We start from the raw sequence: 15,230 nt of genomic DNA, 5'->3' as shown, positions 1-15,230 counted from the left end.
ACTTTTTTTTTTTTTTTAAGGAATCAAATAGTGAGACTTGTTACGTTAGTTACCAGTATCTTTATGTATTTTTTAAATGTTGATCGTGGCATTGAATTTTTTTATAATGCTAGGTAAAGAAGTCCAGCTTGTAAAGAGGTATAGCTTGTATAGTTTAACTTGATAGCTCAGATACAACTTGGATCCTGATTCCTATCATCAAGCATTCTATTTATTTTATTGTTGAACTCCCTCTCCCTACAATCTCTTCGAGGATGGTACAATATTTTGTTGGATCATGATAGGGGTTTCATGAATAACCACCGAGTTTTGCATTTTTGTCCACCGGTGTAGGTTATGGTTTGGAAGAGGACATACCTGCATGTTTAATAATTTCTCCTGTATATTTCTTTTGAGAAAGAAAAATACCTTATGAATTTCTTGTAATAGATATACCCAAGAAATAATTTAGACTTTAGAGGACCAAGACCCTTCATTGCAAATTCAGAGCCGAGCCTTAGACATATATATTATATAATAGATGCATGAAGAGAGTCAGAAAATTATGACATCTAGTTGACATCAGAGTCGGCCTTAAGATTTTTGGTGCCCTGGACGAAACAATAAATTGTGCCTTTTTAATTATTCAAATATTTTTCTTCTTGCATATTTTTTTTCCAAAATATTCATTTATAATAAAGTTATCTTTTTTTTTGAAGAAGCTAATCGAAAATATATTAAAGAAACTGACAGTTCGTCAAGCACAAGGTGTGCTTAAAAGAAACTGTTAAAAAACAATTACACCAACGTTAAGCCAGAGTCAGGCAAGAAACCGAAAAGAAAAAAATTACATTAAGGCTTGCATACAACAAAAAGGATTTAGCCTCCAAAAAGAATAGTTAAAATCAAACAAGGCATAGTGTTATTCATTTATAATAAAGTTATCTAAAAATATATTTTCAATAGAATTAACCAAAACGAATTAAAAAGATATATATTACTAACTACTAAGTAAAAATAATAATTTTGATGCCCCTAAAAAAATGGTGCCCTGGGCTGTCGCCCCTCAAGCCCGCCCTCAGGGCCACCCCTGGTTTCCATACAAGAAGATACTCTTGACATCTAGTTGATGAAGACATCATGATTTACATAATGCCACACTTAGTATCGTGTGAATCGTAGTCGATTTGACTACGAGGCTGAAAGTTTCAATACAATCGCCACCAACTTGTTCATTTGCATTGTTGCCTAGAAGTTAAACTTTGTACCACTCAAAAGATCTATTGAAATTCTTCTTATGCATGAAAATCCACCAACTTCAGAAACATTAGCATTTGACGGACTAAGAACTAAGTCCCACATGTTGTTTTCAATAAAAGCATCATAATCATCTTTTATAGTCATTTTAAAATTATGATAATTTAATTCATCAATGAGATCGGTGTGTAAGGGAGATATAAAGTTTTGAGTTGAGGTATAGAAATTAAAGAGCTTGTGAAGCTTAATAATGTCATGTCCGCGGCTAGTCATTTAAGAACTAAGATCTTATGTGTTAGTATATGGGGTCTTATTTGCAGGGAAAGTATTTTTTCAACATTCATATCATTTTTATTTTATTAGATTTCAAAATATTGTGATAATTTTGTCAAAAAAAAATATTTTGTGATAATCTAACCTTTTTTTTGTATCTGACTTTTTAAAACCATATAAAATCACAAAATTAACCTTGTTACAAAATTAAATACAATTTTTTAATTTTTTTTATTAATTTAAATTTATTTCTTGTTTTATTAAATTTAATATTGATTTTTTTATTTGCATTTATAAATTCAAATATTCTCTCGTACGGTAAAATTTATTTTTACATAAAAACGTGTTTCATTTTAGAGTTGATTTCCTCTCAGTTTCTCATTTATATGTCATTTTACGATATCAAAGAAGTATTGAAAGAGTCGACATAAAGACCAAGAAGCCAAAACTAGGACTTTAGACCTTACAATTTTGGGTAAAACAATCATTTCTTTGAAATATATGATATTCCAAATTAATTATAGATGTTTGTCTACCCAATTAGTCAAGGTCTTGGGTTCGAAACTAAGGTTTGGGCATGTAGTAGCGTTGAAACTTTTAGAAAGAGTTTGCTAGTCATTTAACAAGACTCGAGTGATTAGTCTTTACAGTTGCAAGCGCGGAGGATATCATATTTACACCAATAAAAAATTACTCTCATTATCCCTTTTTATAGAAATAGTTTACAATTTTTTTTATCCCTAAATATAAAATAAGACTAAGGTATGATGAGCACATCATACCTTTGTTCACATTTAGTGTCAGCTATCCCTCAAACAAAATTGTCTTGAATGAAGGTAATTTGTGAAAAATGACAAGAAAATTAGCCTATTTAATTCACTACTCTTGGTTAATTGGTCAATGCATTTAAGAGAATTAACAATTCTGTCTGTATTTCAAATATATTTGAATAGTAATAACTAGCCGTCCAAGGCACAGACCAATGTCATCTTAAGTCAAATTTGAAAACAGTTTCATCTTTCATCCTAACTCTCATTTATCTTTTGGTGACCAGAACCAATTAAATACGCAAATCATATTGCATTTATCGGTTTTTCTTTCAAATACAAGCAAAGGTTGACTGTCATCAATTAATTACCATAATCTGCAATTTCAATTTTCTCGGATATATCAATATTATCTTAATATCTTTCTCAATTTTTTTTATCTAAATATCTCAATTCTGTCTATTTATTTAAATTATTTCTATTGAAAGAGATTTTATTTATAATTTTGTTATTTTTCTTTTTTTTTTTTTTTTTTTGGTTCAGTTATTTTTCTTTTTTAAATAGCTTAATAATAAAACTCATACACGTTAGCATTGAGAAGCGGGGGATTCCGAATTCAAAAATATTGCATCCTAAAATTTTACAACAATTTTTTATGAAATAAATAATTCTTTTAAACATAATAATAGTGGTAGCTATAGTCCAAAAGTCCTACAATCGACAAAAATGTTGAAATTCTCTTAAAAAAATGTTAGACTAGACATCTTGATCGGAGTTTGAACCCTAATTTTATGCTACCTATGTGTGAGTTTTCAATCGATATTTTTATTCTTTCTATCTAACATATTTGATAGAAGTAGCTATATTCTACCAAAAAAATAGTAGTAGCTATATCATGTTGATAAAAAATGCAATAGCATGTTCATGTTTATGTTAATTTTCTCACGTCACTCTTTCTTCTCTTCTCTTTTCTCACACCATTTCCCTATCAAAAAACCTCATCAATGAAGAAAACCAACAAGCCTAACTCACCTTCCCAATGACACCAATAGCACTTACACTCATTTTCTCCTTCATTTTCACCATAACCACCGTAAACAGCCTCGGCACCGCCACCACCACCGCCATCATCTACAACACCACCACCATATGCGGCATAGTTGCCGGTAAGCCCTACCAATACATCCAATGCTACCAAAACAAAAAACTCATTCCACCAATACTCCCCAACGTTTCATTTCAGTCCATATCCGGTGGCCGGAGCTTCTTCTGCGGCCTCCGGTCTAATGGACTCAGCCTCCACTGTTGGAACACAAGGACACAAAAGTCTTTTCTCAAACCTAAAAGGGTGTATCATAGTGAAAATGTTCAGTTGAGTGATGTAGCTGTTGGTGATGATCATGTTTGTGCTAGAGAGTTGCACTCTGGTGTGGTAAGGTGTTGGAGAGGTTATGGTGAAACTAATGGATTCAAGTTTCCTTCTCCTGATGAAAATTTTCGGTTTCGAAGCATTACTTGTGGTACTGGTTTTTGTTGTGGGATATTGAAGGAGAATAATAGAGTTTTTTGTTGGGGTGTAAATAGTAAAAAGGGTGTTGAACTTGAAAATGAGATTCAGGAACAGTTTGGGAATTTATCAATGTCAACATTGGTTGCTGGTGTGTCACATGTTTGTGGTTTAACACTTCATGGTGTTTTGGTTTGTAAAGGAGAGAAGAACAATGATTATTCTGGTAAGTTAAATGTTCCTTTGAATACTGGTTCTGTTTTTTCAGGTCTTGCTTTAGGAAAAGATTTCACATGTGGTATTAGAACAAAGAATGGATTTATTCTTTGTTGGGGTGATGTGAATAATCAAGTGATGATGAAAAGTGTTTCTTTTGAGTCAATTGTTGCTGGTTTGGATTTTGTTTGTGGTTTGAGTACTAAAAATTTGTCTCTAATTTGTTGGGGTAATACTAATGAGGATGTTAATGTTCCATTGGGAATGATTCTTCCTGGTCCATGTATTAGTGATTCATGTAGCACTTGTGGTGTGTATCCAAATTCTGATTTTCTTTGTAATGGTTTTGGAAGCATTTGTTATCATTGTCGAACCGAGTTACCATTCGCTGTTCCGTTGCTACCGCCATTAGCATCACCACCTAAGAATCAATCTTCCAAAGGTGATGATGAAGACAAAAGTAACTTGAGAGGCTGGAAATTGATGGTATTTATGATTATTGGATCAGTTGGTGCTTTTGCTGGTTTATGTACCATTCTTTATTTTCTTATGATTGGTGTAAGAAAATTGTTAAAGGCGAAAATCGATAATTCTGTTCAACCTACAAGTAGTGAATCTGATGATGCTTATGTTGATATAGCTCCAATGCCGAATATTGGAACAACAACATTAAGATCTTTTTCTAGTAAAAGACATAGTTCAAGTAGATTAAGAAGTGGTTCATCTTCAAAGCAATTAGACAGAACAGAAAATTTCACATTTTGGGAGTTAGTTCAAGCTAGTGACAATTTCTCATTGGGAAATAAAATTGGTGCTGGCAGTTTTGGATGTGTTTACAAAGGGAAGTTATTAGACGGTCGTGAAGTCGCGATTAAAAGAGGCGATACAAGCTTGAAGAAGAAGAAATTCCAAGAGAAGGAAACTGCTTTTGATTCTGAGTTAACATTGTTGTCAAGGCTACACCATAAGCATTTGGTGAGACTAATTGGTTTTTGTGAAGAAAATGATGAGAGGCTTTTGGTGTATGAGTACATGAGCAATGGATCATTACATGATCATTTGCATGATAAGAATAATGTTGAGAAAAATAGTAGCATTTTGAATTCATGGAGAATGAGAATCAAAGTTGCATTGGATGCTGCAAGAGGGATTGAGTACCTTCATAACTACGCGGTGCCGCCGATTATTCATAGAGACATTAAGTCTTCAAATATACTTATTGATTCAAATTGGAATGCTAGGGTTTCCGACTTCGGATTGTCGTTAATTTGGCAAGAAACCGAACAAGACTCGATGTCGAATATAAAAGCGGTCGGAACTGTTGGTTACATAGATCCTGAGTACTATGTTTTGAATGTTTTAACAACAAAAAGTGATGTTTATGGTTTAGGTGTTGTGATGTTGGAGCTTTTGACAGGTAAAAGAGCAGTGTTTAAAACTGAAGGTGGTTCAAGTCCTATTGGTGTGGTGGAATATGCAGGGCCAAAGATAGGTTCTGGAGAGGTGTGGAATTTGTTGGATCATAGAGTTGGAATACCAGAAGTGAATGAAGTTGAATCTGTTGAGATTATGGCTTATACTGCTATGCATTGTGTGAGTTTGGAAGGAAAAGAGAGGCCTAATATGGTTGATGTTGTTGCTAATTTGGAGAGGGCTTTGGCTTTTCTTGAGGGTAGTCCTACTAGTTTTTCTATGTCTTCATTTTCTGCCACTCTTACATGAAAAAATTAAGAATTATGTGTCAATAGATGAAATAAATTCTTTTATTTTTGTTACACATTTTAATTTGTTGTTTTTGTTTTGTTAAATTATTCTTTGGATTATAAATTTATGAGCTTATAATGTGAATAACAAAAATACTTCCTATACATGATTTTAATCTTGAGGTTCAGTATCGCGAGAACAAAACTTGAGGATTAGAGAACACTGATATAAATGTATTTATAGATTACTCATCATGTTTTTACATAGACAATAATTTTTTTTTTGGTGCAAACCGGATATCCTCCGTACGCAACTTACGAAGACTAATTCCTCGAGCCTTGTGGGACCCAAATGGGTGACAACTCTTCCTAAGAACTTTAATGTTGCTGCATGCGCAAGGCTGGATTCGAACCCAGATCTTGGTTAAACTAAAAGAGACCTGTATTATCCCATCTAAGCGTTCTTGGTACACTCATTCTATGTTTGTAGAGGGAGTATTATCTTTATGAACGGAACAAACCTTTTAACTTATGGTACACTCATTCTATGATTCTTTAATAAGAAATAAAGTGGTTGGTGTCAATTCACTCTCATGGGACTTAAGTAGTGACATTTTTTGTTTCTTATTAAATCTTCCAAACTATATAAATTGACATTTTGTTTTGGTTGTAAATTGTAATTTACTTGAATAAATTAATTTGGTAACTGCCCCTAAATTTTTCTAACATAATTTATTATTGCTGGCCTAAGGAGCATGAAGCATGCAGAATTAATTAGTGTTTATGCAAGTCAATAACCTGCCAAATTAGAGATGGAGACCACGTTATGAGAATTTGATTTAAGCCCGTCTTCAACGGTACTAGCTGCACTGCACACATGCTTATAGTTACACGCAAGAGATGGTGATCTGTGATCTGTCCTAGATTTTGGTACATTTAAATGGATTTGTTTCGAAAGTTAAATTAGTATTTAATTTATAATTATTTTACGTATGCATCGAATGATGTGTTATTACGTCAATTAATGAATATGAAAAACATACATAATTATCATATTTCATAATTAGCTTGATAAAACATCATTGATGTATGCCTAAAAATATAATTGTACATGATTCTTGTTTCAAAAACATTTCTTTGGCCGAAGTTTGTTTTTTTGGACAAATTGTTTGGTTCAAGTTGAATTTTCATAAAAATCATGTTTGGAAATTGTGTTAAATTTTTGAAATTAAAAAGTCTGTTTGAAACACTTTTTGTTTTTAGTTTTCGAAATATGTTTCAAAAATTAAAAACCAAAACACAATTTACCTGTTTAAGTTTTTTAGTCCCCAACACTTAAAAAACCAAAATCTTTTCAAAATTTATATTTTAAAAATAGTATATCGAACAAATTTTTAATTTTTAAGTTTTTAAAAACTAGAAAAGAGTTTTTGAAAAGTATTTCAAGTCTGCCAATTAGAATTTGCTTTTTTATTTGCTTTTTTCAAAAAAGAATATGCCGATTAGAATCACATTTTCTTGTTGTTTGGATGATATAGCCACATTTTCACTCTGTGATAATAATTTTGTTCATAATGAATTGATGGGAGAGATAAAGAGAAGTAAACCATATAATGCAAATAGAGTGAATGAAATGGAGGAATTTTTCTTATTCTAACATGTCGAATTGATTCGGTTCTATTGAGAAAATAAATTTGAACCAACCAAAAATGGCCGTTTGATTTGTTTTTTGTAATTTTTTTTTATATAAAATTCGACCCAACCCAAACCAATGAAGAAAAAATTTGTTTGATTTGGTTTCGGAGATGTTACCAAAAATAGATTTTAAATTTCAATTTTTCCAAAGTGATTATTTTGTTTTAAAAAATATTTTTATTAAAAAAATAGTTGTAACAAACGAGCTTATAAAATATAAACAAATAAAAAGTTGAAAGACAAATTTGTTACTTTTTTTACCGACAAGTGTTAATAGTTAGTTTGTTAAATTAATATTTACTCCTTCGTTAATGTTTTCGTGACAAATTAGTTACTTAATTGTCTCACTCTTGTTACTTAATCCAGCTGAATTCATGGGACAAGCACTTGATCATTTGAAGGATGTAGAAAGTTACAATATATAAGCTGGAGTTTTTTACCTGAACACCAGTGGCAGAGTACTTTGCTTTTAACATCTTTACTGTTTGAGAAAAACAAGTTACTGCAAGAAGTTTGTTGTCCCATGGCATTGGTTGTTGTTACATGTATACCGATTTTAATTTAGATCGTAAAGGAACATAATCTAATTGAAAATATGTGAACACTGTGGTACCCTTGAAGTTTTGTTGAATATGTACCCATCATTCAATTATTTAATGTCATGTCATATTTTCGTATTAATTAATTTAAAAATAAAATCAAATTTCGTATGAGTTTTGTCTAGAGGGTACCGGTCCGCTATTCAACAAATTTTGAAGTACCTAGGAATTTACCTTGAAAATATTCAATATATTAATGGCATTTTCAATATTTTAAATGGCTCTAGATTAAGCACAAGGGCTTGCAAAAATAGAGCAAAATTTACACAGTATTTGCAAGTACAACAAAACTTTATACAAACAACAGATAAGTAGAACACAACAAGCACAAACTTCTACTAGGCCAACACATTATGTCACTCCAATCTTAAATCCATAGAATCAAACTTTTGACACAAACTCCTATCTCTAGCATCCTTAAACCTGCTTCAAAGACATGGTCACTTCATGCCACTTATTGCGAAACCAGTATCCAGGCTTGCACGTGCTGCAGAAAAACACAACAGATCTAACACATGCCACCGATGAAAAAGCCATAACACTGCCCTACCTCCGCTAAAAGATCAAGTGCCTGTTCTGTGGATCAAGATGAATTCCATCCAAATGTCGAAGCAACAAGTAAAAACATCCAGAAATATTTGAGACCCTCAACTTCACGCTCTAAATCCCAAACAAGCCAATGGATTTAACATCGAATTTGAAATTGAGTAACTAAAACCAGGAGTCTCTGAGCGTAGCCAATTCCAAGAATTTAATTTTATTTCTTCCAACATGGAAGATAACGATACATCTTTTGTGTGCCCGGGAAAATAACTTGTGATTTTGTACATTGGAAACCATAACCATTATGAGTGTGTTAATGCATTATGATTCCTATTATTGACCAACATTGACATATTCTCAATAAGCACAAATCAGATCGAGCCCCCTAACTATAAATTGCTAAACTAATTTTCATTAGACTAGTCCTATATTAGAATAGAAAATATAAACTTTGAACAAAAACCACATTTTCAAGCCTGACACAACCATACAGAACAACTAATCCAGAAGATCTTGGTCGACCATTACTTGGAAATTTCAAACTCCTAAGCTCAACACAATCATGTAAACATAAAAAGTTGAGCTTGTTGAGGAAACTCGAGGAGTAAATGTTAACCAAGCTTACACAACCACTGAGAATGATTTGTTCAATATTTGGACATAGTGATAAATCAGGAACTCGAGTAAGCTTACGAGAATAACTTAGATCAAGCCTTTTCAATTTCGGCAAAACCTGAAGAAAAAACAATGATCAAGAGTTTGTATTGTATAAAATCATAAAAATACAAATAAAAATAAAATAATTATTATAATAAATTAATGTTTTGCATTCAATCCTACACTCATGATATGTAACATACAGCATGAAAATACCTGATCATGATCTCCATGCCAAAGTTGCTCAAGATTGCTTCCACGCATATCAAGTTTAACTAGGTTTTTAGGGCAAAACTCCAATGGCAAAGATTTTAGAGAGAAGTTATCCCAACGGAGAAATACTAATGTATGAGGAAGGCTTTCAAGAGATTCAGGCAGGATCACATTAGAGTCGTCGTTCCAAAAGCCAGAAGGCTTATAAAACTGAATTATTCGAAGATTACTCATCTTTTTGAACGCTTTAGCATGTACTTGAACCTTATTTATTTCACACATGTCCAGGAATATACACCGGATAGCATTTGTCCCCTAAAAGAATCAAAACACAAGGAATTATCAGACAAATAAAATAAATAGGAAAAAGCTGGAAATTAATTTCACTTTAAAAGAATCCTCCCCTCTCATCCCTTTTGTTCCCTCCAACCAAACATACAAGTAAACTAGGTAGTGGATTAATGTAAAATTTTGTGCAAATATTCCTAAAATATAAATACTATTCTGTATATCGATGTTTTTGACTTTTCATCTTCTTAGTAGTACTCAACTCACGAGTTTAAGTTAAGAACCAAACAAAAAACATTTAAAGAAATGCACCTAAGTTTTGTCATTTCTTCATATCTGTGAACTTTATAAGAGAGTTTTATAGTAAAGATGGTGGAAGTATATTAATTATGAGTATATTTAGAAGGAAAAAAATCTAATGCATAGTACTAGTAGTGTTAATTATTGTAAACAATTTGTTTGCTTAAAAAACATGAAAGCAATTTGCACTAGTTTTTTTTTTTTGCCAAAGAAGAAGATACATACCTTGTTTTTTAAAACATGATAAATTTCCTCAGGATTCCACAATCGAGTACGGTTTCTAGGATCATCAACACACTCCCGACGAACAATTTCATGTCCCATTTTCTTTATTAAATAATGCATCACAATTCTACCTTCCAAAATAAATACAAGACCCTTATCTTTAAGAACATCCATTCCAATGTCAGCAGAGAAACCACAGCTATCTAGTGTTTGCGCGACATCATTTACCAAATGCCCTGTATAGAAGCAAGCTATGTCAAGAAACATATTCTTCTGTCGGTCATCAAGCAAGTCATAACTTAATTTCAGCACTTTGAAAGTTTCCTCATCAGGAAACTCTTGCAACTTTTGCAATTCACTTTCCCATACATCCCTTGTTCTACCATGAAGCAATAACCCCAAATTCTTGAGAGCTAGTGGAACCCTTTTAGCATAGTTTAATATCAGCTTTTCTGATAAGTCTACATAAGCTTTTATAGGATAGTTTTGTTTAAAGGCATTTAAACTGAAGAGCTGCAGTGAATCTTGAAAACACATCTCCTCGACTTCGTATATTTCATCTGCATTAGCATTCTTAAGCACATGTTTGTCTCTACTAGTCATAATGATTCTACTACCCTGGCCAAAGTTAGAATGCTTTATAGTTAAATTTGAAGTGTTCACATCATCAAGAACAAGGAGAAACTTTGTTTGTCGAAGCCTCTGAACATATGAGCACTGTAACTTAGAGGATAGTTTGTCCTCCTCTAGAAGCTCTGATATATACTGGTTATGTATATTGGGTAGTCCAACTCTTTTTATTTCTTGTTCAACATTTAGAATCATGCTGCTAGAATTGAATTGAGTTGCAAACCTGTGATATATTGCACGGGCAATTTCGGTTTTGCCTATTCCTCCCATACCCCAAATTCCTATGATCCGAACAGTTGGTGATTCAAGGTGCAACAAAGGTTTGATTTGTTGGATGTGCTTGTCCATTCCGATTGTTCCTTCACAATTGCTTAGGAAACGATGACGATTCTTCTTTTTCTTCAAAATTTCTTCCACAATGTCAGTAACAAGTGTATGTTCTGGACTGCACATAATAAAACAAACATAATCCTAAAATTACTAGCCTGGAGGTGTTAGTAAGAAATAACATCATTTGACAGTCATATAAAGGTGTCATGTTGATGTTTTTGAATTTGTAAAATGAAGATCAAGTGTTACAGACAAAAGTGCAGAGAATACATTAATCTTGACATAACATCATTTGACAGTCATAAAATGATTTTATATTAATGTAAACTTTTATTGATATAATCTATTTAATAGTAACGTTCGATCTAACTGTAAACTTTATAATTAAAAATATCTGATAAAAACTATTTTGAATTGTGGAAACACGCACACACAAATATATGTTGAGAGCACGTAAATTAATTAGTGACCTGGTTACTTGTGAATCCCATCCCGAGAGTCCAGCTACTTGAGTTAGAGCACCCTTCCATGTGTCCACTTTGTCCCCAAATCGCTGTTGATGTTCAATAAAAGCTTCCTCAAAACTCTCTCTCTGATTCCTAACATTTGATGGATCCACCTTGTAGAAGACCGGTATCACATCCCTTCCATATATTTGTTTGCACTCGAGTATCTTTGTGAGTTCATCCATACACCATGTGGAAGAAGCATAATTCTCAGATAAAATGATGACATAAATCATTGATTGTTCTATTTCTGTGTACAGTGCCGGTGAAATCTCTTTCCCTCTGTCTAACCTGTAATCTATGAATGTTTTGATATTTTTCCTGTATAATTCTGCTGAAAGATGACTGATGAAGTTGTCACGGGTATCCTCTCCTCTGAAACTTAGAAACACGTCGTACTTTTCAGTCGGAGGAGACATGGCAATAGGACAAGAACCACTCAACATTATTGCAGCTAAATTTCTTTGATGTCTCCAAACTTTTTTTCACTGCAGCTACAAAATGACCAGAGAGATTGAATATGAGCACAGCTAATTGCTAAGACTATTATATGATTTAGGGATGCACATAATATCTGGATACAAGCCAAAACCATGACCTAAAACTCTATAGTTACAATAAGTTTTTCAACGTGTCCAATTATTTTTGGTTTGGATTGTTTGGTTATTAAATCCATTGATTTGCATTGATTTATGTACACCATTATTAGCTATATCCTCTCTGTGAAAAACTGAATGATAAGAACTATTGTGTTAAGCTTTTGAAATGTATCATGTAAGGGACAAACACAAGTATTTATAGGCAACAGAAGACAACACTATGTTTGTTATCATAGTGAATTTGCCAAAATCTTGGTGGCACCGTGATTTTGTTGAAGCTCTAAAGTGAGGCTTTTGAAAATCACGATGGTTCACTGTGATTCTGCCAAACTTGCAAATTCAAACATGCTCACTATTTTAGACGTGAAGAGACATAAACAGAACAAGCAAAGTGTGACTTTATTATCCTCAATTTCAAGGCTATACTCAATGCCATATCTAGGATTACTTACCAAAATTTATAGCATCAAGCCCTATGATTTGGAAATATATTTACTAACCTCTCAATTTTTAAAATCACTTCAAATAAAGGATAAACTTCCACAAATTAACATTAAGCAGATGTTACATACTAAATCAATCCTTTTAACCACCTTATAGGAAACACAAAATCATGCATATTCAACAAATAATATCTAATTGTCAAGCAAAGAGGAACAAGTCAAGCAGAACAATTAGTTGCGCATTAAAAAGAAGCGTGCTCCCCAAGCAAAACCCCCCAAATTTGGATTTAGTCAATTTTTACCAATAAAATTAACAAAAGCAGAAACAATAAGGAATAATGACCATATCGATGGACATGAAGGAACTTACAGCAATGAAAGAGAGATTTATGTCCTTTGCTTGACGGCTTCTTTCAAGTGTATCCTCTTGAGAGCTTCTTTGTGATTCAAACCGTGAGTTCTTCTATAAATCACAACAAGTCACAATTAACAGAAAGAAAATGAATTAAGGTTGGTGATGATCAATTAAAAACTAGAGTGAGGTATTTGAGGTATTTGTATGTAGTATTTTTTATTGGTAAGATTCCGTGTATATATAGTTTTTTTCAAAGGAAATTCCTTGTATAATTGTATTTGTATGTAGTATTTTTTATTGGTAAGAAAATTCCTTGTATATTCCATACTATCAGACTATAGTTTTAAAGAATTATTAAAATGGAATATTGTATTGTATTGCCCAAGCAAAAAAAAAAAAAAAAAAGGAATATTGTATTTATCACACTATTTGACTTCACTTTTTTATTTTCAGAAAATATTATCACTACCGACTTTGTCTTCTAGAATCTTTATATTTTTTTTTTCCAGAATCTTTGTATATAATTTTATTTTGTTGAACGATTTATATTTAAAATTGTAAACTTTAATATGGGATTTTCGTGTCATATATGACTTTGCATCATGCATGACTACAGCACATGAAGAAAACTTGAACAATATGAATTATGCAGTTTACGATTTTCTTAAACCCTAAAATAAAGTTGTACTTTCTTTGTATGATTTATTTCTTGACCTTGGTATATTCGTTTCAATTTCTTTTTTCTTGCTTCTTTTGTTTACACCACCCTTTTTACAACCCAACACTAACATTGGTGACTTTCTTTCACCACCATGGTGAGATTTTTCTATAATTAAGGTAAATTCAACTTTTGTTTATTGTTGACGAACCCAATTAATTATATCATTTCTTGCTTTATATTTCACTTATGCAAAAAAAGTATTTTGTCATATCAACTTCGTTATCACCAAGTTTTGGAACATCGTGGGATCAAACATGTTCTCTTTAAAATCAACATTTGGTTTCAAATCACTAAAAGTTTCGACAATGTTTGATTTCAATTCACGGAAGCTTTAACAATGGATAGTATGAATTCATTGAAAGACTCAACAATATTTAGTTTTGACTCAACAAAATTATCAAACGGATGTTCAACCATAATTATAAATAACAAAACATAGTAAAAAAAGTAAATTATAAAATAATAACATCAAATAAAATCAAATAATGCACAAAAGTGAAGGAATAAAACAAAATTGGGGCCGAATTGACCGGGAGTTAGAGCCCGAACCAAATATCGGTTCTTAACTTGCAATAGGTTCGTCACATTTGGTTGAAAAAAATCCACAAAATATTAGCAATGTTAACTGGAGAAGCAATATATGTAGGTTGATGTTAAATAAATGTAGAAATCCTTTAGCAATCATTCTTTGATGATTTAGGACACTTTTTGCAATAAAAGAAAATGAAGTTTTGGAGGAATGGACGGAATAGGTATGTAGGTGGTGATAGAGAATGTAGTGCAAGTGAGTTGACTAAGATATATGTTAATAACAGATCGGTTTGTAAGTCTTGATATTTATGGTGTAACTCCCAAATGGGAGCGATCAATGGTGTAAAGTTTCGATAAGGGCATTTTTATTTTTATTTTAGTTTTTGAGGGGCTTATGAGCACTTAAAGGTGCTTATAGAGCAATTTTCTTATTTTACATCGAGTAGATATAGGTTGGGCTGCTTGATATGGGCTTATAATCTTAGCCTGTTTAAGATAGAGATTTGCTCTCCAGCAACTTTTACTCGCACCCTGCAGCCATGCCGAAAATGCCCATGTGCTAGTTAACTTGCGCAAGTGTAAGTTACTGCGCAAGTTAACTCACGTGGCGCAAGTTAAGTGGCGCAACGATACTTTTTCAAATTATTTTTATTAACTTATTCAAAATTATTTTGTTTATATTAACTTTATTCAAATTATGTTTTTTTCTTAACTTTATTCAAAATTATTTTATTAACTTTATTTTGAAATTATTTTGTTTACATTAATTTAAATTATTTTCTTAATTTTATTCTAAATTATTAATTCGATATTATTCTTTAAATTAATACAAATATAAATAAAGGTAAATACAATACAAATATAAATAAAGTTAAATACAACAAATATAAAAC

At 32.0% G+C, this 15,230-nt stretch overlaps 1 protein-coding gene and 1 pseudogene across 2 annotated transcripts; one reads left to right on the top strand and one right to left on the bottom strand.

Annotated features, from left to right (window-relative positions):
- The first annotated feature begins 3,163 nt into the window (after positions 1 to 3,163).
- On the top strand, positions 3,164 to 5,777 carry LOC146939020 (putative serine/threonine-protein kinase-like protein CCR3 pseudogene; annotated as a pseudogene). The gene has a single exon (XR_015031518.1). The product of XR_015031518.1 is annotated as a putative serine/threonine-protein kinase-like protein CCR3 pseudogene (transcript).
- Positions 5,778 to 8,138: 2,361 nt separating this feature from the next.
- Positions 8,139 to 13,296, bottom strand: LOC146939019 (disease resistance protein RPV1-like). Its single transcript, XM_085752840.1, has 5 exons — positions 13,101 to 13,296; positions 11,653 to 12,182; positions 10,223 to 11,297; positions 9,413 to 9,724; positions 8,139 to 9,272 (listed from the first exon to the last, which is right to left on the bottom strand). Exons 2-5 carry the CDS (start codon positions 12,132 to 12,134, stop codon positions 8,970 to 8,972), a joined length of 2,172 nt encoding a protein of 723 aa, XP_085608966.1. The 5' UTR covers positions 12,135 to 12,182; positions 13,101 to 13,296; the 3' UTR covers positions 8,139 to 8,969.
- Between the last annotated feature and the right edge of the window lie 1,934 nt (positions 13,297 to 15,230).

The sequence above is a fragment of the Medicago sativa genome, chromosome 3 (assembly GCF_051527215.1).
Source record: "Medicago sativa cultivar Bolivia chromosome 3, Bolivia_mono, whole genome shotgun sequence".
Taxonomy (NCBI): Eukaryota; Viridiplantae; Streptophyta; class Magnoliopsida; order Fabales; family Fabaceae; genus Medicago; species Medicago sativa.
This window is presented reverse-complemented; position numbering and strand designations above follow the sequence as displayed.

Bases quoted from the DNA above. Each gene is read 5' to 3' on its own strand.
- LOC146939019 (XM_085752840.1), bottom strand. From the start codon at position 12,134: ATGTTGAGTGGTTCTTGTCCTATTGCCATGTCTCCTCCGACTGAAAAG. The intron at 11,298-11,652 runs GTCACTAATTAA...TATTATGTGCAG, and splicing joins TGGGATTCACAAGTAACCAG to TCCAGAACATACACTTGTTA. The intron at 9,273-9,412 runs GTATTTTCATGC...TTTTTTCTTCAG, and splicing joins GGCATGGAGATCATGATCAG to GTTTTGCCGAAATTGAAAAG.